Below are 26,903 nucleotides of genomic sequence, written 5' to 3'. Positions count from 1 at the left end.
CAATATATGATTAGTTCATTCAGCCAGCCGCGACGAGACACAAAAAAAACCTGAATTCAAAGAAATGTGTTATAGTTAAATGAAAACATTATGTTGGTATACAACAAGTCATCTGACAGGTGTTGAATTATTAATATTAAAAAAAAAAAAAAGGACGCCGCTCCAACTGTGAAAGTAGACCACGTGACTGTGCGGCGATGCGTGAACAATGACGCAGTGCGTGTGGCCAAGCGGGATACAGTGAAGAACAGAACTAAATCAAAATGGTGCGCAAAAAGATGTTCAAGTTAGCAACATGTAAGTTTTAATTTAATATATTGTTTTATATTTTATCAAAGGTGTGTGTGTGTGTGTGTGTGTGTGTGTGTGTGTGTGTGTGTGTGTGTGTGTGTGTGTGTTAGTGTGTGAGTGTGTGTTAGTGTGTGTGTTTGTGTCTCCGTTTCTGTATGTCTGTCTGAAAGTCTTCGTTTAGTTTTGTATAAGCAAAATTTACAATACAGGCAATTGTAATAATCCCACCCTCATTGTTTCTGTTTCGTGTGTTCTTACTTTCTTCTTTTTCTCCTTTTTTCATGATTCCTGTTTATCTGCCTCTTCGTCTTCATCACTTGTGACGCCAAACTGAAACTACAGGGTTATTTGTTTTAGGGGGGTTGGGGGTGGAGGGTTGGTCTATTTTTTTATATTTAAAGTTTTCTTTCTTTTAATTATTTTCTCTCAATTCCTCTTCCTCCTTCTTTAATCTTCTTTCTCTCCTCCTCTTCGTCTCCTTTTTCTCTCCTATTCCTTTTCTCCTTCTTTTCCTCTTTTAACATTTTTCTTCTTCTTCTTCTCCTCCTCCAATATCTTCAATTTTTCTTCTTCTTCATGTCCGTTTTCACGTGTATGTTTTAATTAATATAACAGTTTCTTTGTTAACTATGTGTTTCGGGCACTGTCTAAATCAATGCTGAAAATTATTGCTAACATTTTTTATGATTTTGTGTACATGTCACGTATAATCTCTCTTTCTTTCTCTTTGTAGCTTCATTTCTTTCCCTCTTTCTTTCTTTTTTTTTTTGGTATTCAGATGACATTTAGTTGTTAATGATAAAGCAGACGATGTAATGGTCTTACACCTCACTGAGTCGTCCATAAACTCAATCTGGGTGGGTAGCCAGTGGATACCTTGCTAGTAAAGAAAGAAATGTTTTATTTAACGACGCACTCAACACATTTTATTTACGGTTATATGGCGTCAGACATATGGTGAAGGACCACACAGATTTTGAGATGAAACCCGCTGTCGCCACTACATGGGCTACTCTTTCGATTAGCAGCAAGGGATCTTTTATTTGCGTTTCCCACAGGCAGGATAGCACAAACCATGGCCTTTGTTGAACCAGTTATGGATCACTGGTCGGTGCAAGTGGTTTACACCTACCCATTGAGCCTTGCGGAGCACTCACTCAGGGTTAGGAGTCGGTATCTGGATTAAAAATCCCATGCCTCGACTGGGATCCGAACCCAGTGCCTACCAGCCTGTAGACCGATGGCCTACGACGCCACCGAGGTCGGTCCTCCTTGCTACTAATCACAACTATCAATAGTCATCGATTAATAAAGTAACGTGCTCTAGCTGTGTCATTAAAAACAAATAACAACCCCTCCCCTCCCTCTTCACTAGACACACATAGTCTTTTGTTTTAGCTCGACTGTGATAAAGGAACTTATAGTTGGCAGTAATCATTTTCAAATCACAGGCGAAGATCCAAGGCAGCCCCACTCCATCCTCGCATATTGAAGTGCCCCGTAAATCCGATGTCTAACGCATGCATACAACGGATTTAGTTATTTATTGGGGGGCAGATCGAATGTTTCTGTTGGAGATTATATATAAATCATGTTCGGGATTTTTTAACTATCTTTTCTACAGTTATCGTTAATAACCATTTTAATAGTCATCGCTAAGTGTAAAAGCGAGTCGTGTCGCTAACAGCTAGGATATACGTAATAGCTAGAGTCATCGCTATTGGTTATTGTAATAGTTAGTTATCACCAATAGCTAGTGTAAAAGCTAGAGTCATCGCTAGTGTGATAGCTAGAGTTGTCGCTAATAGCCAAGTATGCTAATAGCTAGACTTACCGCTAATGACTAGGTATCGCTAATATAATAGTGTAATAGCTGACGTTATCGTTATTAGACTAATGTAATAGATAGCTATCGCTAGTAGCTAATGTAATAGATAGCTATCGCTAATAGACTACTGTAATAGATAGATATCGCTAGTAGCTAATGTAATAGATAGCTATCGCTAGTAGCTAATGTAATTGATAGCTATCGCTAATAGACTAATGTAATAGATAGCTATCGCTAGTAGCTAATGTAATAGATAGCTATCGCTAATAGACTAATCAATAGATAGCTATCGCTAACAGACTAATGTAATAGATAGCTATCGCTAATAGACTAATGTAATAGATAGCTATCGCTAATAGTTAATGTAAAGGATAGCTATCGCTAATAGACTAATGTAATAGATAGCTATCGCTAATAGTTAATGTAATAGATAGCTATCGCTAATAGACTAATGTAATAGATAGCTATCGCTAATAGACTAATGTAATAGATAGCTATCGCTAATAGACTAATGTAATAGATAGCTATCGCTAGTAGCTAATGTAATAGATAGCTATCGCTAATAGACTAATGTAATAGATAGCTATCGCTAGTAGCTAATGTAATAGATAGATATCGCTAATAGACTAATGTAATAGATAGCTATCGCTAATAGACTAATGTAATAGATAGCTATCGCTAATTGACTAATGTAATAGATAGCTATCGCTAATAGACTAATGTAATAGATAGCTATCGCTAATAGACTAATGTAATAGATAGCTATCGCTAGTAGCTAATGTAATAGCCATTGTTATCGATAATAGTTAATGTAATAGCCATCGCTAAAAACAAGTGCAATATCTAGTTATCGCAATAACTAGAGGTATAGTGAATATGCTAGTGTAATAGTGTTGTCGCTAATAGCTAGTGAAATAGTTATCGCTAATAGACTAATGTAATAGATAGCTATCGCTAATAGACTAATGTAATAGATAGCTATCGCCAATAGATTAATGCAATAGATAGCTATCGCTAGTAGCTAATGTAATAGCCATTATTATCGATAATAGTTAATGTAATAGTCATCGCTAAAAACAAGTGCAATATCTAGTTATCGCAATAACGAGAGGTATAGTGAATATGCTAGTGTAATAGAGTTGTCGCTAATAGCTAGTGAAATAGCTAGATTTATCGCTAATAGCTAGTGTTATCACTTAACAGTTAATGCAATAGCCAGTTATCGCCAATAGCTAGTGTAATAGCTAGATTTATCGCTAATAGTTAGTGTGATAGCTAGTAATCGCTAATAGCTAGTGTTAAAATATTTATCACTGACAGATAATGTAATAGCTAGTTAGTGAATGACTAATAGCGTGTGTAATAAATAGTTATCGCTAATAGCTAGTCCGCCACTTTACCTAATAGCCAATAATGCTAATAGCTAGAGTTACCGCTAATAACTAGTTATCGCTAATAGGCTAATGTAATAGATAGATATCGCTAGCAGCTAGTGTAATAACAAGTGTTATCGCTTATAGTTAATGTAATAGGTAGTTATCGCTAAAACCAAGTGCTAGCAGCTAGTGTAATAACAAGTGTTATCGCTTATAGTTAATGTAATAGGTAGTTATCGCTAAAACCAAGTGCTATATCTAGATTTATCGCAATAACTAGAGGTATAGTGAATATGCTAGTGTAATAGAGTTGTCGCTAATAGCTAGTGTAATAGTAATCGCTAGTAGCTAGTGTTATCACTTAATAGTTAATGTAATAGCCAGTTATCGCCAATAGTTAATGTAATAAACAGATGTATCGCTAATAGTGTCATAGCTAGTTATCGCCAATGGCTAGTGTAATAGCTAGATGTATCTAATATTTAGCGTGATAGCTAGTGATCGCTAATAGCTAGTGTTAAAATAGTTATCACTAACAGATAATGTAATAGCTAGTAAGTGAATGACTAATAGCTAGTGTGATAAAGAGAATTATCCCTAATAGCTAGTCCGCCACTTTACCCAAAACGATGAAAACCAATGTGCGATAGTTTCACTAAGACATGACAGAATATAAAATAACGTCGACGTCATCCATCATTTTGGTCAATGGTGCATCTTATATAGTAGATAATATATTGTGTCATCCATTAAAGGTTTTTTGTAGGAGATATCGCTGGCACTATAATTTGCTATATCTCCTGCGATATTCTACTACGATATTCCGCGATATTCCGCACTATTGTATATATTAATGTTTGTTCATTGTTATAATGCTGATAAGTTGAACAACTTAAAGCAATAAAAGAACTTGAACTTGATACTAGGAGATATCGCGTCTTTTGTTACGTCACTGTGTATGTTTCAGCACTAAACCTATCATTAGTGACGTCACGTCACGTCACTGTCGTTCTGTTATCGCTGCCAAATATTGTGACATTCAACCCACATTACTGACATTGTTTACAATTATCGCAAATGAAAAGAATGCTAATGGGTGATAAAAAGAGTACCCCCTTGTGTAATATAATTTATCAGCACTCGTTGATAAAAGTATATAAAAAATCCTCGGCTAGCCTCGGATTTCATACTTTTATCAACTCGTGCTGATGAATTATGACATCACAAGACACTCGGGGAGTATCCTCTATATAGCCTCCAAATACGCACCATAAAACCTTTTAAATGTCACCCGGAGTCCATGGACACCATAACTGATGAAACAACTCCTTTGGCAGAATGATATTGTGTTGTTTGAAATCTGCATACAATGAACATGTCCTAACGTATGTTACAAGTTGTGATATGTAGACACCAAAAGCTGGAGCAGAAGGTATATTGCTAGACATACAAAACAGTTGACAATTGGAAAATTGAAGTCATTCCTTTTGTCATACAGCTTAGTTTGTTGCTTTGAATCTCTAAGCGTATATCGAGGAATAAAACTTAGTTGATACCTTCGGGTGTTTCTTTAATTTCTAAATCTTGTGGGTAAATCTATGGAAGGTAATCTGTAATCCTGCTATTATTGTATGATATAAGATTTAGCCAAATTCCTTTGTTATGATTTAACCCGATTAGTCAGAAATTCTTCTTCATATGCATAAATAAACAAATCGGCGAGTACTGGAGCACAGTTGGTGCCCATGGGGATTCCTACTTCCTGTATATACGTGTCACGGGGATTCTATAATACCCGTAACTGAATAAAACACGATTGTCCAAATATCTCTCCTAACTGTATATCTATTAGATGTCTCTGTAACGGGCGGTTATACCCTAATGTGGCTCGTCTAGGTATGATCAGAGATAAGATCTTATATAAAGTATATGTAATATAGCACGTTTAGTTCACTAGAAAACACAACAAAAACACAATACACTTTGGAATCTGTATTAACCTACGCTGACAAATGTACTGCCGCAGTAGTTAATTAATAACAACAATAATAACAACCCAGAACTGATCACTTAATTAGTTAATCTCTAGGTGTCTAGTTTACACAATATGCTAATCACTTCACCGTGACACAACACCCACACGTGTAATAATTGAGAAACGCTAACACACACACGTGCGATAATGGAGAAACGCTTCCAGGGGAACTTAATTAATAAAGGAATTACAACACTATTCCTAACTGGTTAATTTTTAATTAACCCTAACTACTCATTCAATAACCTTGTAATACAGAATTAATACTGGTACCTATCACAATAAAGACAATAACCTACAGTTTACCTAGGTCCTCTAGGATGACTGGCTAAGCTTTATATATATATATATATATATATATATATATATATATATATATATATATATATATATATATATATATATATATATATATATATATATATATATATATCAGAACGGATCAGCCTACAGAATACTGCGTCAGATGACCGGCAGCACCGTCTAAATAATATTGGTATAATACAGTATTAAAATATTTAAAGTCACATCAATCACATCAAGGTTATACACAGAGCAGAAAAAACATATTTACCAAAGTCCCGTCTGAACTAATATAGATCGTTCAAATGTTTCTCCCCGATCTCTCTAAAACCCTAGCTATTTATTCAAAACTCTCAGAGACAGCGAATATCGCCTAGGGGTACATGGCGGTACCTCACGTATCATGGGGATTTTCCACAACCACCACGCCGGCATATTTTTCTCTGATCGTCAGACTGGCTGTCGCCATTCGGCGAGCAATCCCCTGGCCATAAACAGCACTACCGGAGATATTACGTAACTACTAGCCACATGGCCTCCACACATGCGCTGGGTGTGTATTAGAAAAGCTCGATAACCGTCGCGCAAAGGTATCACGTAACAAGTTGCCCATCTGGGCTTAAGTGCCATTTGGAACTGCACACGGCCGTCTAAAATAATTAATATCGCCACAGGCGAAAACAAAATTAAGAGCATGTACCGTCACAATACGTCATATCCTCAAATTTGACACATGTTATCACTGAGGAAGTCCAGCATATCACATGTTCGTTTCACTGAAACTTTAAGTATACTTTAGTCTCGATTCACTCTCAGACTTTACGTGTTGTCCCGATCCATGGAAGATAGTTATGAATCTATATCTTAGTTCACCGTTCTTTGTAACAAATGCCTCGTTGATTAAGGAATGAAGATTTTCTTTAAGTTTGTCGGGGGGGGGGGGGGGGGGGGGGGGGGGGGGGGGGGGGGGGGGATTGCTGTGTATGATTTGAAAAATAAAATGTTTACCATTAGTCAACTTTGATTTGAATTGGGGCGGGATGTAGTTCTGTGGTAAAGCGCTCGCTTGATGCGCGGTCAGTCTGGGATCGATTCACGCCAGTGCACCACGAAAGGTATATCAAAGGCCATAGCATGTGGGATGGTGCATATAAAAGATCCCTTGTTACTAATGGCAAAATGTAGCTGGTTTCCTATCTAAGACTATATGTCAAAATTGCCAAATGTTTGACATCCAACAGCCGATGATTAATGAATCATTGTGCTCTTGATCTGGAATGAGACTGAATGGTTTAACTACATCTTTAGAATTCCTGAGCATCCACAAGTGATACCACTTGTCTCGAAGACTTTTTGACAATACCTAGAAAGTCCATCCTTGGTAGTGGTAACGGATAATGGTCAGTCTTTGAGACAAGAATTTGGTGGTGCATTTGCTGGACACCGCAATGTATTTCTCCGTGTACGGATTCTTATAAAGTTTTGGAATCCAATTCAGAAAAGAAGAGGAATGCACATGTCTTCGGATTTTAAGTTCAAGCCAAATGTGCGATGGACAGATTCATGTTTTTGCCCATTTCTTCTTCATATAGCATAGTGGCTTATGTGTAGCACTACTCGAACTGTCAACCACAAGTTCGTTAAGTAGACAATTAATATAATAGTGCTTATTATGATGGTTATGTCATTTGATTGCTTTGTCAGTGGGCATTATCACAAACTGGTCCTGTAGTGTAGCCAGACTTTCTCTGACAGGTAGTTGGGAACAAAGGTCCTGTGCATCATTGTAACTTTCGTAAATAAAATGTGTTGAATGCATCGTTAAATAAACCATTTCCATTGTAACTTTAGTGAAAGAAAGAAATGTTTTATTTAACGACGCACTCAACACATTTTATTTACGGTTATATGGCGTCAGACATATGGTTAAGGACCACACAGATTTTGAGAGGAAACCCGCTGTCGCCACTTCATGAGCTACTCTTTCCGATTAGCAGCAAGGGATCGTTTATTTGCGTTTCCCACAGGCAGGATAGCACAAACCATGGCCTTTGTTGAACCAGTTATGGATCACTGGTCGGTGCAAGTGGGTTACACCTACCCATTGAGCCTTGCGGAGCACTCATTCAGGGTTTGGAGTCGGTATCTGGATTAAAAAGTCCATGCCTCGACTGGGATCCGAACCCAGTACCTACCAGCCTGTTGACCGATGGCCTAACCACGACGCCACCGAGGCCGGTGTAACTTGAGTGATTGTTATGTTTTCAAATAAATACAAACCCTTTTTTCATGTTACATACATGTATTATTTATCTGTTAAAGGTGCAGTGGTCTAGTCCTGTCTTCAGATGGCTATTTCATTCATTTCTAATCAGGAAGATGTTAAACGTGTCCACTGTCCAATAGCGGGGGGGGGGGGGGGGGGGGGGGCGCACGGGGTCTATGCCCCCATCACTTTTTTTTTATTGTATTACATTTTATAAAATCATACATACATACATACATAATGTGGATTGCACCCCCATCCCAATATGGGTTGCTCCCCCCCCCCCCCCCCCAATATAAAATCCTGGCTACGCCAGTGGCACTCTCATACCCACCCCTAACAAACCAGTCTGTTGTGTAACACACACCCTCCCATGTTTCCATAGTAAAAAGGACATTGGTGTGTATTGGCGTATAACTTAATGTAAAAATGCAAAACTGCAAAACTCCATATAAACAATTTGTATTTCAAAACCATACTATCTCGATCTCTTAAGATTTTATACTACAAATCTCAATATAAATTAATTTTGAATACATCTCAATATACATCAATGAGTGAAATCCAATTGCATTCAGAATATGTTTATGAACTACTACATTTTGTCAATGGAGGGTGGGTTGTTGTTGTTTTTTTGGGGGGTTGGGTTTTTTTTTTTTTTTTTTTTTTTAATGGAATGTTTTCGATTCATGCATTGACTGTTTTGGCCACCATATTGAATTTCGGGTCATCTTAATCCTTATCAACAGTCTATACCATTTATATGAATACCTTAAACTCTAAGATCTATGATAAGACAAAAATGGTATTATTCCAGGTTTATTGTTTGGTGATGTAATCCCAGACCAATCTAGTAAATAATTTAACCCCAAAATCTTAGACACACAAAACAAAGAATTATGCTAGATTTTTTCTGGCAAAACACGTTATATTATGAACATAAATTATGGTAATATTGGCGGCCATCTTAACATTCCTGTGATGTAATTCCACACTGATATAGTAAATTGATTTCTGAACCCGCAAAACGTGACTAAACTTAAAAGTATTATCCTAGGTTTACTGTAAAGCAAGTTATATTTAAAGCAAAAATATGCGGCAATGTCTAGTAATTTTAGACCATTCTAGTAAATGATTAAATTGGACTCCTTCGACTCATATGGTGGAAGTTATAACCGAAAACATGAAATAACGCCCATCTTGGACGCCATATTGAATTTCTGAAAACCCTCAATGATGTCCAGGAATACCTTTGGTTACACAAGAAAAAACCTACATGTATGTACAAATTTCCGGGTTCAGTCAAAAAAGTCCCATCTGGCTGCCAGGTTCCTCCCCCCCCCCCCCCCCCCCCCCCCCCCCCCCCCCCCCCCCCCCCCCCCCCCCCCCCCCCCCCCCCCAATATAAAATACTATCTACGCGGATATGTACGCACTCCACCTACGCATCCATGGGTCCTGATAAAGAAACAATTAAACAAACAAACAAATAATCAATCAATCACTTACTTCTATTGACATATCCACTCAAACTTTGATCGAAATATTGGAACAGCACAGTAGTTAGATGTCATCATTCGATGGTATTAGATCCATGCAAATATATTTTATATTTATACACATTTAAAATAAATATGATTATAAATGTCAAACAGCGATCATTGCGCACATTTCTGAAGTAAAATTATATTCAGACGAATGTGCGTAGTATCGCTTTGACATCAATAGGCATATTAAAATAAAACGTCAAAGCATTGTTGACGTCATGTCAAACGAATATTAACGTTTTCTTGGTAACGGATACGGGAAAAGGCAAAATACCATTGGAAAAGAAAGAAAGAAATGTTTTATTTAACGACGCACTCAACACATTTTATTTACGGTTATATGGCGTCAGACATATGGTTAAGGACCATACATATATTGAGAGAGGAAACCCGCTGTCGCCACTTCAAGGGCTACTCTTTTCGATTAGCAACAAGGGATCTTTATATGCACCATCCCACAGACAGGGTAGTACATACCACTGCCTTTGATATACCAGTCGTGGTGCACTGGTTGGAATGCATCCCTCCAACACCCTCCCACTGGATCCGCCCCTGACAGGGAATACAAGTAGCGCAGAACTGTGTACAGTAATTATAATCCGCAGTCAGTCACCGGTAGGATTGATGATGCAAAAATTAAAGACATAAAAACATATTATGCGCTAAAAATAGTAGCTAGGGGCCCATTTCATTAAATATCGTAGGTTTACGTCTGCTAACTGCAGTTATGCCGGTCGTGCGTTTACACGTGTTTAGCTTAGTAACTGGTTTAACGTGTCCATATACCACTAGGGTTTCGAACACGCCTATCCCGAGTCCGGCCTCCGATAGGATCGGGGGTCTGACTCGGAACAGGGATAACCTAACAAATAGGGCCAATTTTGACATTTTTAATATTAACGCCAAAAGTATTTTTAAAAAAGGGACGTGTTTGGCGTCTTATTTCACGCAGAAAATTACATCATTACGGAAGCTGGAGTATTTTAAGGACAAAAGAAAATGAAATATTATGTGTTCTTCAAACTTATATTTGTTGAATTATAATAGTAATAAGAATTGTGGTTTAGTCGTAGATAAAAGTTACTCTTACGATGTTTTGTGAAACTGGGCCCAGCTGGGGTCTTAACCTGCCGGTCATCCTTATTGGATGTTTTAATAAAATATATTAAAACAAAATAGTAAATAAAATTATTGGCATGTATTTTTACTTTTGGGTGGGATATCGGTGTTTAATTTAAGGTAAAATCGTTACATTTCACAAGAAAACTTTTTATTATTTAACATTTAGTGAAATATCTTAAAATATCAGTGAAATAAAAGTGTTATCAGTCACTCAATGACGATAACACATTTTTGAATGAAAATTTCACTATTTCACTCTAAAATGTGTTATCGTCACTGTAAAAAGTGTTATCGTCACTGTAAGAAAGCCGGAACTATTTTGCTGCTGGCATTTTAAAAATAAAGTTAAATTGCCAAAAGTTATATAATAAATGGAAAATTTCATGTTTTTTGTTAAATATGATTTATATCTTATCTCGTGAAGTTTGCAATCATATCGCAATTGTCGCGTAAGCGCGACTCGTCAGATAGGATTGCAAACTTCACTCAATGAGACATAAATCATATTTGACAAAAAACATGAAATATCCTCTATATATTTTGGTCATCATGTAGCTCCAAGTGATAGTATCTTAAAGCTGGAATCTTGGGTTTTATACATTGTATGTATTATTTAACCATTTAGAATAGACGAAACGTTTCATCTACATCGGCGCGAGTCTATGACTTGTTCTGAAATATAAAAGAAGAAGAAAAGTACATTTAGCATAATTTTAAGGGGTTTCCTAATTTAAGTGTTTGCTCAATTCGTTGAGCTTTGAATAACGCACAGCATTTGTTTAAATGCAATATAATATTATGTAGCTACTGTGCAACATAAATGGAAAATATCTAGGCTTGTGACAATTAATTTTCTCTAAAGGGGTTCACGGGACCCCTGTTACTCCTCCCTCCCACACAGACGCACACACACACGACACACACCACACACACACATACACACACGCACTCACCGCACACACACACGACACACACCACACACACACATACACACACGCACTCACCGCACACACACACACACGACACACACCACACACACACATACACACACGCACTCACCGCACACACACATACACACACACGCACACACCACACACACACGCACGCACACATACACACATACATACATACACGCACGCACGCACACGCACGCGCGCACACACATACACACACACGCACACCACATACATACACACACACACACGCACACATACATACACACACACACTCACACACACATACACATACACACACACATACACACACACACACACTATCTCTTCCCTTTTAACACCAACCCAAACTTGAATTGAATTTCAACTTATTTTCGTGCTTATTTCCAATTAAGGTTCAAGCACGCTGTCCTGGGCACACACTTCAGCTATCTGGGCTGTCTGACCAGGACAGTGGGTTAGTTGTTAGTTGGTTAGTGGTAGTAGGGGGGCTTAGCTGAAAAATCGTTCACTTTATTGCAAATCTTTGAGCTTTTGATCATAGCTGGATATGACCTAGACATTTCATAATCTGCCGGCAGACAAGCTCAATAATGCCCCTGGCGGCCATTTTGGGAAAATCCAAGATAGCCGCCACCCGGAAGACTGAATTCCTTAACTGTTAAACTAAACATCATATATTAATGAGTAATACATCCACTTTGTTTTGATGACAATATTGCTGATTAAGCAAAAACTTGATGCTATTGGTGATTTGACCTTGACATTAACCTTGAATCGTAAAAATAATGTCATAATCGAGTTCCTCGACCTTGAAAACCCCAAAGTGGATGTATTACACATTATTCTATGATGTTTAGTTTAACAGTTATGGAATTCTGCCTTACGAGTGGCGGCCATCTTGGATTTGTCCAAAATGGCCGCCAGGGGCATTATTGAGCTTGTCTGCCAGCAGATTATGAAATGTCTAGGTCATATCCATCTCTGGTCAAAGTCTCATAGATTTGCAATAAAGTGAACGATTCGGGTCAAATAGAAGAGGGTGTAGTGGCCTTACACCTACCCATTGAACCCTTGAGAACTCGATTGGGTTGGAGCCGGTACCGGGCTGCGAATCCTGTACCTATCAGCCTGTAGTCCGATGACTTAACCACTGCGCCACCGAGGCCGGTTGAAAGACGATTGTGTCAGTTAAATTGTTTGCGAGCGCTCGGCCTTCTGAACAAGACAATTTGAATGAAGGGCTAAAAACTGCACAATGTTTTCATATGAGTTTTAGTGCTGTAACAATACATCGAACTATCGATATATTGCGATAGTCAGTGCCTCAATAGCAATGCATCGATAGTTAATTCAACTATCGATAACTATCGCAATTGTTTGCTCAACTATCGATAGTTTCGATAGTATGCATAGTGAAATATGGTCTATGGCCAACGCTTGATTTCACTACCTAGTGCGGAGCGGAGCGGATAATTGTGACATGTTCATATACCACGAAGGTTTCGAGCATGGCCGTCCCGGGTTCAGTCTCTGGATAGTCAGGGGCCTGCTCAGGGACAGAACTACCTAGTGACATTGTTACAAATAATGACACAGTACAGACACAGACATACATACAAACACAGATATACGTATATACGCACGCACAACATACATAAATATATATGCATACAATATATAGATATTCATACATCAATACATACATACAAATACATTCAGCAATCGCTAACATTTAGGTTAGACTTGCCCGTGGTCTAATTATGGGATACACCACGGGTAACATCAAAGGGATCGACACCAAAGGGTGATACAAGTATACATACATACATACATACATACATACATACATACATACATACATACATAAACACACACACACACACACACACACAGAGAGAGAGAGAGAGAGAGAGAGAGAGAGAGAGAGAGGAGAGAGAGAGAGAGAGAGAGCACACACACACACACACACACATGCATGCTTACTGAGGTAAATAGTTTTGCGAAATACTATTCATATTACTGCGATTTAAGAATTCACAATACTATTGCAATACTATTGCAGTAGTGCTATCACTATTGCAATACTATCGCAATAGTATTTTAACTATCGCAGTACTATTGCAATAGTAAAACTGACCGCAATAGTCGCCCCTAATGAGTTTTAGCATTATTTAGTATGCAGTTGCGTATCGTTCCATCGGTTCCATTTGGAAGCAAGCGGACTGTAACACCACGCTCAAATCATATCTCGTTCTGCCTGTCCCCTACGTAGATCCACCATGGTAGATTAAATGACAAAATTGCTATATGTTACAAATTCGGTGGTAATTCCTTTCACTGACGTGGCATCAGGCCTAACCATACAGGAATTAGGTTCCCTCTTCTTCTCTTTTGTTTTACACACAAGCGACGACAAGCGACTTAAAGCCCTGTTCTCATGCAGAAATTTACTCATATAAGTATATTTGCGTATGGATTATAAATAGACCCGTGAGCAAAAGTATATTTACTTTGCGTTCACATGTGGCAATTGTAGCAGGTACAATTTGATATAAGCATAGCTCAGTTTTGTTCAAAAGATCAGTTGGTTAATAGGATCCGACATGAAGAGTTTACTGCTTGCAAAGAAGAAGAGAGATGTTCAGTATTGTTTAAGTACAAGTCTTCTTTTGGGGTTAACTCAGGAAAAGAGAATTTGGATGAGAGAGCGATCTCGTAACTGGTGGCAATACATTGTTAAGGCAACATTTGATAATGATCAGTGGATTGAAAACTTTCGTATGACAAAAGAAACATTCTATTTCCTATGTGAGGCAGGAAAATGATGTAAAAAACCCAATTAGATGATCCAAAAAGAAACAATGTCTCAATTTATCAAATGCTGTCTAGTGAGATGAACAAATTTGGATACAATAAATCTAATTTACAGTGCAAAATTAAAATGCACACATTGAAAAGGTCATTCAGGGAATGCAAGAAAAATCTGGACGGGTGTGAAATCTGCATTTAGTTTTTTTACTCATATGAGCAAATAACAAATCTGTTCTCATGGCAAGATTTGCGTATCTACTAAATTTAGTTATACGCAAATATACTTTTGCATGACCTCTGCTGGTCGTGCAAATAAAATACATGAGTAAATATAAACCCGTAAGCAAATGCGTTCTCATGACAGATATACTCACCGTGAGTATATTTACTTACGGGTTTATATATACTCACATAAGTAAACGACGGCATGAGAACAGGGCTTTAGGTAATATAAAAAAATATAAAAAATTACATTAAATATTCACTGATCAATGTTTTGCAGCGCACTGTTACGTAGGTAATCTCATTGTCGCCAGCCTATTACCAATAATCAATGTATCCACACCATGATGACTCCAACACGTCTACGTTTTCGGTAGATGTGACAGATCATTGGGCTCTGCAGGGGATGAAGTGTCTTCGTCTGCGTGAATGCCAAAACATTAATAATTAGTGGATCGTGCCCGACTTCCTTTAACGAATGAACAAAAGCAGTTGTCTATGTCTCCAATAGCAACGTGTCAAAACGCTGATCTTTTAAACATACAAACGAGATGATAAGATTTAAAAGATTACAAAAAAATTTTAAATAATGAAATTTAAAACCCAAGTTAAGTCAGATTTCTTTTTTCTTTTCTTTTTCTTTCTTTTTTTTTTCTCTTTTTTTTTTGGGGGGGGGGGGGGGTGGGGGGAGGAGTGTGTGTTTTGTTTTTTTCTTTCTTTCTTTCTTTCTTTCTTTCTTTATGAATTGAGTTTTATTGAAGAAAACTAACGCTAGTTGTAAAACTTACCTTCATGTTCATAGACGTAATGTTGGAGTAGATACCTAGCTCATATTGGCATAAAAACAAAATGGACCGGCCTCGGTGGCGTCGTGGTTAGGCCATCGGTCTACAGGCTGGTAGGTACTGGGTTCGGATCCCAGTCGAGGCATGGGATTTTTAATCCAGATACCGACTCCAAACCCTGAGTGAGTGCTCCGCAAGGCTCAATGGGTAGGTGCAAACCACTTGCACCGACCAGTGATCCATAACTGGTTAAACAAAGGCCATGGTTTGTGCTATCCTGCCTGTGGGAAGTGCAAATAAAAGATCCCTTGCTGCCTGTCGTAAAAGAGTAGCCTATGTGGCGACAGCGGGTTTCCTCTAAAAAAAAAAGTGTCAGAATGACCATATGTTTGACGTCCAATAGCCGATGATAAGATAAAAAATCAATGTGCTCTAGTGGCGTCGTTAAATAAAACAAACTTTACTTTACTTTAAAAACAAAATGGAAAAAAAATCTTTGTTTGAAGTTACCCCAGCAGGATTTAAACTACGACTATTCAGGCATGTAGCCAAGGGCCTATACACAATTCGTTTTGATCCTTTTCGAAAGTCGAGAAGAGCTAGATCCGCTTGATGCGCGGTCGGTCTGGGATCGATCCCCGTCGGTGGGCCCATTGGGCTATTTCTCGCTCCAGCCAGTGCACCACGACTGGTATATCAAAGGCCGTGGTATGTGTTATCCTGTCTGTGGGATGGTGAATATAAAAGATCCCTTGCTGCTAATCAAAAAGAGTAGCTCATGAAGTGGCGACAGCGGGTTTCCTCTCTCAATATCTGTGTGGTCCTTAACCGTAAATAAAATGTGCTGAGTGCGTCGTTAAATAAAACATTTCCTTTCCGAAGAGCTAGAGATTTTCGGGGGGTAGGGGGATGCCCACTAGGAAATGTTTAAAACATAGATGATTTGACACATTAATTACTCCTATTTGGAACTCAAAATACTGAGATAAAGAAATAAGGGATGAGCCATTACATATCCCAATATTAGTCTCTGTTTAATGATTGGAAAAACAAATGTAGGCTTCATACGCTATTGGCATGTAGTGGATCCGTGTCGCCATACTGTTGAAGAAAATTAAAACTTTCTTCAACAAATAACCCGTTACCCCTAAAATGGTTTATTACTGTAAATAATTATGTAATCCTATTGGTTAAGTAGCCTGTCCAATCTAAAATCACAGAACTGACCAATCGCGTACTTCAAAAGAAAAGGAATTTTTTTGCGAGAACTTATATGCATTTTTCCTTTGGATTGTTGCTGACGGTGGAAAACACCGTAACCACATTTCGTTCTGTTATTGCACATTGAAATATGTTTACTTAAATACTTTTTAATATTACTAGGGCATTTATGTTGTTTGACATAAAGTACCTGTTCTGCGTTTGTTTACTCTGTGCATACCGGAGTAGTTTACAGGAAGTGACGTCACTTCCCTTCCAAGCCGGAGTATCGGAGTTGACGCAAAAGAAACAAATGACTGTCCTTATTTGGCAAGAATATTCACTGGGTTTTTTTTATTAATTCTAAAATAACGCGTTTTACATCTGTTAAAATATTTCCGACTAATAACATATTTCTACGATTAAACTTAAATATTAAATATATTTTCTATTTTATAATATCAGTGTTTGTGTATTCAATGTGTTTCTGGTCGTCTTCGTATTTGTAAGAAGCCCAAGCTGGATTTTGTCTTCAAATAATTTCGTACGCACGAAAAAAATATATATTTTAGGAAATAAAATGAAATTTAACCTAGTACAAATATTAGAACAATCAGAAACACGTTTAATATACAGCCACTAATATTATATGCAGAAAAACATTTTGATATGTAATTACAATCGATAAAAAGTCTCTGTTAGTCCAGGGGTGAGATGTAGCCCAGTGGTAAAACGCTCGCTTGATGCGCGGTCAGTTCGGGAACGATCCCCGTCAGTGGGCCCATTGGGCTATTTCTCGCTCCTGTATATGGGATGGTGCATATAAAAGAGGGGAGTGGCCCATGGGGTGGCGACAGCGGGTTTCCTCCCTCAATATGTCCATAACCATATGTCCGACGCCATATAACCGTAAATAAAATGTACTGAGTGCTTTAAAATCAGTAATCAATTTTAGTCGGTAGGTTCGAACTAATCTAAACCTCTACAACTCTCACGCTCGCATTGATGAGTGTGTGTGTGTGTGTGGGGGGGGGGGGGGGGGGTGTGAGCACCCACATTGTCTATAAACCGCGTCATAGCTGGGGTGGGGAGGTGTGCTTGGTGGCATGGCCCTCTCTACCTGGCTACGTCAGTGGTCGTTTGCACCTGAATACAAAGTTAAAGTTTCTTTTGTTTAACGACGTTACTAGAGCATGTCGATTTATTAATCATCAGCTATTGAATGTCAAACATTTTGACAGTTAGAGGGGAAAAACCCGCTACATTTTTCCATTAGTAGCAAGGGATATTTTATATGCACCATCCCACAGACAGGACAGCACATACCATATACGCCCCCCCCCCCCCCCCATCCCTAAATATAAAGGTCACACCATGTACTTTGAAAGCTTCTCACAGCTTTTCCTTTACTCATTGTTTCCAGGTTATGTGCTTTTCCTCGCTGTCATAAACATCCGTAGTACGACAGGCAATAGTACTACTACTGCTACAACTACGACCACAACAACACCGACGACGCCGCCTGGCTCGACGGAGAAGACGTACTCCAGCGACCTGGAGCGCTTCTTCGCCAGTGACTACAACAAGGCGACGTATCTGGTTCTCCCAGCCATGATCATCATCTACGGCGGCTGTTCCGCCATCTACTGCGTGGCCAAACTGCGACGTTACCTGCGGCGACGAGGACGTCCCACGCAGACGGAGGTGCGCAAGATGCGCGCGGAAAACAACGCCGCCTTCGAGGTGGTCGACGACGGCGCGGACAAGGCTCGGCTGACCCCAGGGCTGAAGAATGAGGAATTGTCGCTCATGTTCAGCGCGCTACAGGCGCCAGTCGGCAGCTATCGTGACGCCAAGACGGGTGAGTTTAGGACCCAGATTTTTTTTTAAGCTGTCTTAGTTAGGGCCTCCACGAGTCCACAAATTGGACTCGAGTACTCGAGGGTCAAATTCGACTCGGACCCGAGTACCCGACACTTATACTAGATGATGATGAGATTAAGGAATAAAGTAAAATAGCATTATGCATCTTAATTTCAGCGCTGAACATGAAAGAAAGAAATGTTTTATTTAACGACGCACTCAACACATTTTATTTACGGTTATATGGCGTCAGACATATGGTTAAGGACCACACAGAGTTTGAGAGGAAACCCGCTGTCGCCACTACATGGATTACTCTTTCTGATTAGCAGCAAGATATCTTTTATTTGCGCTTCCTACAGGCAGGATAGCACAAACCATGGCCTTTGTTGAACCAGTTATGGATCACTGGTCGGTGCAAGTAGTTTTACACCTACCCATTGAGCCTTGCGGAGCACTCATTCAGGGTTTGGAGTCGGTATCTGGATTAAAAATCCCATGCCTCGACTGGGATCCGAACCCAGTACCTACCAGCCTGTAGACCGATGTCCTAACCACGACGCCACCGAGGCCGGTGCGCTGAACATGAATGCCAAACCCATGCCATTTTACTGCATTTAGAAAGCGGTTGATACGTTCAGTATTGTGACCGATGGACGGACGGACGGTCGGTCAGAATAAAAGGAGAAACTAGCGCATAAGCATATAATTATTGTGTAACTTGTATTGCTGATTAGTTAACTGTTGAAGTTAATGTCCTACATTATCACTTGTATGAGCGAACTCGAGTCTTGTTCATCTTCATAAATCAAGGCTAATATTCGTTCCTCGTATTCAGCCTTGATACATGTCGTCAAGAAATCGTGCCACAAAATGCTTAAATTTCATTGGATGCGATGAGATCTGATTGCAACGAATCGCAACGCTCCTTATAGATTCCCTTGTTATTGTAAACAAAGATGGCAGCGTCAGCGTCCGTGGAAACGTGTCGTGTTTGTCACGATATGTTAAAAAAAAAAAGGTTTCGGCGGTTAATTTTTTATATTGCTTTCAAGATTGTCACATGTTACCGATGCTGTGATTGGTCAGCGATGTCATCGTGTAAGGGACATAATCGGTGTTACAAGTTTTCTTCCAATAGAGGGCGCTAGTAGTGGATATCAGTAATCTTGACTACATGTATCAAGGCTGAATACGAGGGAACGAATATTAGCCTTGATTTATGAAGATGAGTCTTGCTAGACTCGGCCCGTGCCCGAGTACTCGAGTAGTCGTGGAAACCCCAGTCTTAGTGTTACGATATCGTAAAACCGTCGTAGGCTATGTCATGGGATGTTGTGACGTTGTAGCACCGGTCTCGTTGGTGTCGTGATTAAGCCATCGGACATAAGACTGGTAGGTACAGGGTTCGCAGCCCGGTACTGGCTCTCACTCAGAGCTTGTTTTAACGACTAAATGGGTAGGTGTAAGACCACTACATCCATATCTCTCTCTCTCTCTCTCTCTCTCTCTCTCTCTCTCTCTCTCTCACTCTCACTCTCTCTCTCTCTCTCTCTCTCTCTCTCTCTCTCTCTCTCTCTCTCTCTCTCTCTCTCTCTCTCTCTCTCTCTCTCTCTCACTCTCACTCTCACTCTCACTAACTAACCAACTAACACCTAACTCACTGTCCTGGACAGACAGCCCAGATAGCTGAGGTGTGTTCCAAGGACAGCGTGCTTGAAACTTAATTGGATATAAGCACGAAAATAAGTTCAAATGAAACGAAATGACGTTATAGTTTATGACAGTTTTACGATATCTTAGCGCTAAGATGGCTTTGAAAATCTGGAGAAACTGGGCCCGTGTTTATAAACCTTTTAGAATCCAAACTCAATCTCTAATGACGTCACACGTATACATTAGTGTCTCAGACTCAAAGTGTTGAGTCCAGACTCTATGGTAGCCCTAAACCAATTTCCGGCTGGGTCAAAGTTCGAGGTGCACCGAACTTTTGATAGAGAAGTTAACACCACAAGTTCTGAGATTGGTTATAAATGTGAGTGTGTTGGTTGTAAAAAAATTAGCTTCATCTGTGCTAAAAATGTATGCAATTGTATTTGATCTAGTACCAGTGTGTCAAGTAGTCTTGTGCTTGGAACATGTATGGTGTACCTGTAAAAAAAAAGTACTAAAATTTTGTACGAAACTAGGGGTGTTGTAGAAACATCTGGTTATACCGAAAATGAGCCATGAAAGGTAGGGGTTGTAGTACTGATATTTATAGGTCATAGTCTGGTCGATATATTGCATATAGTGTTTTTAAGCACAAACGTTAACATGGTCGCCTATGGGATTTTGTTTGGTATAGTCCGTGGCGTTTATGTCGGTTGATACGTTGCAGGTAGGAGTTTTAGCCACATATGTTACTATTGTCGTCTATGGGATTTGATTTGGTAGTATACACCCTATAGCGTAAAAACCAGTGTAGCAAACGTTAGCGACAGACGGTTAACTAGACTTACTCCCGTTGTAAAGCGCTAGCTTGATCCGCGGTCAGTCTAGGATCGATCCCCGTCGGTGGGCCCATTGGGTTATTTCTCGTTCCAGCCTGTGCATTACGACTGGTATATCAAATGCCGTAGTATGTGCTATCCTGTTTGTGGGATGGGGCATATAAAAGATCACTTGCTACTAATGGGGGAAAAGGTAGCATGTTTCCTCTCTAAGACTATTATGTCAAAATTACCAAATGTTTGACATCTAAAATAGCTGATGATTAATTAATTAATGTACTCTAGTGGTGTCGTTAAACAAAACAAACTTTACTCGCGTTTCAAAATCTATAATTGATTGTCGTGGGAAATGTTAACTTTAAATGTATTCCAACAGAATAGATGATTAAATATATTATATAAAATCTAATTGGGTTTTGGGTTTGTATGAAAATGGGTATAATTAGGGTCTGCTCTGCTGAACATAATGGGTGCTAATGATTCAAATCCATGCACTAGATGTAACCAGTTTAGATCGAGTGTGATGACAGCACAGTTTACATTGTAGGTTGTACTATACCAAATACAATCCCATAGGCGACCATGTTAACGTTTGTGTTTAAAAACACTATATGCAATATATCAACCAAACTATGACCCATAAATATCAGTACTACAATCCCTACCTCAAAGTATTAACTGAAAAAAATGGTACCTTTCATATCTCATTTTCGGTATAACCAGATGTTTTTAAACCAACCCTAGTTTCGCACAAAATTTGAGTACATTTTGTTTACAGGTATCCCATGCATGTTTCAAACACAGTGGTACTAGATGAAATAAAATTGCAAACATATTTTGCCCAGATGAATCTCTTTTTTCACAAACAACACACTCAGGACTTGTGGTGTTAACTTCTCTATCAAAAGTTCGATGCACCTTAAACTTTGACCCAGCCGGAAGATATTTGGTTTAGTACAACATGCTGTACTTGTATATCACCGCTATGTAGATAGCCAGCACTCATTAGTCGAGGCTATATACACGGTCACTGTGTATATAGCCACTTCTGTGTTAAGTGATAAAGATGCCCGCCTCCACTGATATTGTATTTATGGAATTAATTTTTGTACGCAATACTTAGCACGATGTGTGTATGGTAGTCGGCTGAATCTGAGCGCCGGGGGGGGGGGGGGGGGGGGGGGGGGAAGAGCCTTATGAAATGCACTATGTTGGTCGACAATGTAGATCAAAAGAGAAGAAGTGATCAGAACGATAGGAAAATATTATATTATAGTTTGGGTGTTTTATGAGTAGTTTTGTTGGGGTGGCTTGTGGGGAGGGGTAGGGGTTGGGGGGGGGGTGTTGGTTATGGGGAAGGGTTGTTTGGGTTGTTGGGGGGGGGGGGTTGTTTGAGGGTTATTTGTTGTTTTGTTTGGGTTGTTTGGGGGGTTTTGTTCTGTTAGTTTTTGTTTTTAACCCACTGCTAAAGGAACGTTACTTCTTCGAGAGTTAGGCTATTCCACCCCGACATTTGAAGAAGACTGTAGCTGGTAAAATTTTCTTTTGAACGTCATTGCAGGCGACAGATCCTGGAGCGCGGAGAAGAGCGTGGCCGTGGAGGTGTCTAAGATGGACAGTCAGATAAAGCAGGCAATGGAGATGATCAGCAACGTCACTTACGGAATTAAAGAAAAACGAGTTCGACAGCTGAGGTCGAAACCAGACGTACTGCCGACGATGGAAGAGAACCTCGTTCCCATTAAGAAGAAGCGGAAGTTCAAACAGAAAACGTACCTGGCTTAAGGATGACTGGGCGTGCGTTCAGCCAATCAGCAACGAGTTTACAGCGAAACGTTCGTGACGTATTCAAAATGGCTGCTGAAAGATTTTTTTTATATTATTATTGGTTGTGCAGCAAATGTAATGGTTAAAGCTGGGGTTTCTTGTGTATTTATTGAGATTTAAGCGTTTAAGAGTAGCTGGATCATCAACTTTTTATTTCTTCACGTGATGTGTGGGGTTTTTTTTATTTTCTGGCTACATATTTTCGAAGCTATCTTAACGCTAGGATATCGTATTTAACCGTCATAGGCTATGACGTCAATAAGACACACCACAGTCTACGACGGTTTTACGATATCGTAGCGCTAAGATATCTTCGAAAATCCATGTCCAGTATCGGATAAACCTTACTGACAATCTAGGTCACATTAAAACCTTGTTTTATATTCAGACGGGTCACGTGGCTGAGCGCTACTATGGAATAGAGAATGCAGCTTTAACAGGTCTGTTGATAGCGGAAAGCCGCGACACAGATGCAAAATGGTTGGGTGCAGGCTTATCCTTTAGCTTTTGCAATTTGATTTATTTATTTTATTTTTTATTTTTTTATTATTTGTATTTGTTTTTTTGTTGTTGTTGTTTTGTTTTGTTTTTGTTCTTTCTTTCTTGTTTGAAGTGTTAATAGTCGTATGGACATTTTGAATCAGTTTTTCCATCATTTTAGCATTGGGTTGTACAGTGAATGAATGATTCGATTGGCCTCTATGCAAATCAGTTCACATTCGATCTTTTCACCACCACACATTTACGTTTTCAAGTATAAATGACAATCCAGGCGTGGATTTACGTAAAAGCCCACGTACCCCCAGAACCACCCCACCTACTCCTAAGTTTGTCAGTAAATCACTTTCTAATGACGTCGTTAGCTTTGCAGGTGTTATAGTCTATTTGATGTCCGGAAAACAATGTAATTAACCATTCACATTACGGAACATGCTCACCATCAGTTTACAATGTGCCTTTGTAAAAGGTTAGGAGTCATCCCCCTTTAAACACTCTAGATTCGCGCGTGGAAACGTACGCAGTAAACAATTTACCTGAACGCACCCCCGTTTTTTTTTATCTATAGACTGACTAGTAAAACAAAATCTACAAATTTAACCTACAGGAATAAAATTCTTAAAATATGTTTTTCATTTGAATAATAGCATGTGATAAACACAATAATTTGTCTGCTAAAGATTATATCAACGATACACAAACTTCTTATTCATAAGATTGTTACATTATATACGAAAGCCATAATAACACAAACAAAAATTATATCTCAAAGTGCAAACATTTTCCTACAAACACAAACAATATTTTCTTGTCTTCATCCGTTTAAAAAAAAAAATTCGAGAATGGTATAAATTATTTATCTTTTATTACTCTTTTAATGAATAAAGTGGACTGGGGATAATTCAAGGTATGATTTTAGCATTCATTTGTAGTAGTCAACGTACAATTCTGTGATATGTTTGCTTGTCTGTGATATTTATTAACTTTGTTCATGTGGAAAAAAAGAAGTTATTTACACATTGTTCTGTAAAATTCAGAATATTTCACGTAAAAATAACATTCCAGTATGAATTAATATTTATTTTGTTGCTTTATAGCAAACGTTCATAGATGGATTTAGAGGTTTCTACAGCGAAAGTATACGCACCCTGTTATAACAAACTATATATGATATAATATATACGATATAACATAATGATATAATATTATGATATAATATAGTATAATTCGTTTAATTAAACATGCAAATGGAAATTCAAGTTAAGATTATCAAACTGTATCCGAAATCACCACAAACGTTATATAGGCCTACGTACGGGGTTGGAAAATAGGCTTATCTTATAGAAGGGGTAACAAATATTTGTAAATTACAAATGTACGTAAAATACGCTAGAACATATTGGTCTGAATTTACAAAGCGTTATTTTGACTTGCACGCATGTAACTGCATATATTTACAATGATTATGCTATACATGTATGCGTTTAACACGACTAAGCTTCGTAAATTCGGCTCATTAAGTCTAATTATCAAACCTTTTTTCTTCTGGTTTTTGGGGGTTGTTTTTTTTCATCTATTTTAAATGTTACTTACGAACACACGAAGTAGGGCTACAGAGAAAGGTAGACAGGCATCCTTTAACAATATTGGTGCTTGGTGCTCCTTTTTCTAAACTTTTAACCCGTCTGAGAGCTTAATGGAATACATAACTATCGACGTGTGCGTGCATGCTCTTCTATTAAGACGTTTCCCAGTTAGTTATTGAAATTGCGCAAGAATATTTGTATGTCTTACGGTACAACACGTATTCTGCATCTTTGTAGAAATTAGTTCTGCTTATAATATATCTTAGCAAATAACTTTATATTGCTAGAATCCACTGATTGATCAGTTGTATTATTATACATGTATAGTGTGTGTGTGTGTGTGTGTGTGTGTGTGTGTGTGTGTGTGTGTGTGTGTGCGCGTTAGTTAAGTCTAATGTTACCACCAACTTATTTGTTGTTGTTTTAGGAGTTTTGTTTTATACTTTTTTTTAGGGCTGGTTGAGGGGGTCACTATTGCTTTTGAGACAATTAAGACTAAATGTAAATATTGTTTTATCACTGTTCGCATAGTATATAGTCACGTTTGTTGATTTCTTGTTAAATTCAAATATTTTACTTCATATAGACCTACTATGACAATATTGTTATTTTCTGTGATACTGTCGTGCAATATATTATAATATTATATTTATATTGTAAATATATTATTATTTATGCTATGTATGTTACCAAGTTCTACTGCATGTCTTAAGATTAACCACCATTTTTACGATCAAGATTATATTGCGACAGTATTTTTTTATATAATGGAACATGACCAAGTTACTCACTAAACAGTGGTGGATCTAAGGGGGTAGTGGGTTTAAGGCCCCCTTTAGCTGCCAAGTAAAGGAAATGCACCTTTAATGGGACAGAACCTAGTTTCATCCCATGAAAATGCACACTAAGTTTAGTTAATCTACAAACCTGTAACACATTTGGATAAAGTTACAACTGAGTTAAACATGAGTCTGTGACTTTGTGAAATACCCTCTAAAAATAGACTAAAACTCGACTCCATAACTGTTTCTTCTCCGATACAGACGTACGTGCGTTTTAAATATATGAAAAAATGCATTTTGTGATATTAAAAACACCAGGATGACCAAAAACACTTCGAATGTACGGAAATGGATAAATCTAAACAAAAAAATCTAAGTAAAGAATGATTTCAGTTATCAAAGACGGCTCTAATAGTCAAAATGTGCCTTAGTGTTTAAAACTAAGGTCCGTCTCTTTTTAAGTTTTTATGTTTTTTCACTGGAAACCCATATACGATATATATGTATCTGCAAGCACGCATAGATGCTAAACTCCTTTCTCAAAATTCTACATCTGCCTCGACGAAACGTAGACCTACGTACAAATACTAAAATTGTTAAGGAATTGCAATACTCAGTTGCAATAAAATTACCGTATTTCCTCTAATAAGCGGCCGGGCGCTTATTCATTTCAAAGCGGTCGCAGACTGGCGCTTATTGGAGACCCAGCCTTTATGTTTTTGAGACAGGAAGTGATAAAAAGGGATCCGTCATTTTTAATAAGTTTGTGTTTTTTATTTTTAATTATGCCAGACAGTAATCAGTTTTCGGCTGTCTTACCCGGCGTTTATTGTGTTGCAAAGTGCCACAGACCCGGCGCTTATTAGAGAAAATACGGTATATTTTAAGTAGTAGGCCTACAGTGTATAATAACTTGTACTAAGTATATATATATATACTCACAGCAGCGATGCTTCAAGTAGGCCTATAGACTTCATTTTACTACGCCTTAGTGTTAAGCTTACCGTGTATAAATGTCACATTATGCATTGCAGTTGAAGACATCCAACATCAAATTTAATCACTATACGTACACGTACACGTTTTTAAACACAACCTTCACCACAGGCGTAAT

General features: G+C 38.4%; 1 protein-coding gene across 1 annotated transcript; it reads left to right on the top strand.

The window, feature by feature from the left end:
* Positions 1–141: 141 nt before the first annotated feature.
* LOC121372514 lies at positions 142–26,003 on the top strand. Its single transcript, XM_041498873.1, has 3 exons — positions 142–297; positions 18,165–18,602; positions 22,658–26,003. Exons 1-3 carry the CDS (start codon positions 264–266, stop codon positions 22,879–22,881), a joined length of 696 nt encoding a protein of 231 aa, XP_041354807.1. The 5' UTR covers positions 142–263; the 3' UTR covers positions 22,882–26,003.
* Positions 26,004–26,903: the final 900 nt, after the last annotated feature.

This window comes from Gigantopelta aegis, chromosome 1 (genome assembly GCF_016097555.1).
Source record: "Gigantopelta aegis isolate Gae_Host chromosome 1, Gae_host_genome, whole genome shotgun sequence".
NCBI lineage: Eukaryota > Metazoa > Mollusca > Gastropoda > Neomphalida > Peltospiridae > Gigantopelta > Gigantopelta aegis.
Note: the sequence above shows the minus strand (reverse complement) of the source record. Positions and strands in the feature narration are given on the sequence as shown.

What these genes read in the sequence shown, in the direction of transcription:
- LOC121372514 (XM_041498873.1), top strand. Translation starts at nt 264, where the DNA reads ATGGTGCGCAAAAAGATGTTCAAGTTAGCAACAT. An exon ending in GATGTTCAAGTTAGCAACAT is followed by an intron (nt 298 to 18,164) that starts GTAAGTTTTAAT and finishes CATTGTTTCCAG; the next exon opens with GTTATGTGCTTTTCCTCGCT. An exon ending in CTATCGTGACGCCAAGACGG is followed by an intron (nt 18,603 to 22,657) that starts GTGAGTTTAGGA and finishes ACGTCATTGCAG; the next exon opens with GCGACAGATCCTGGAGCGCG.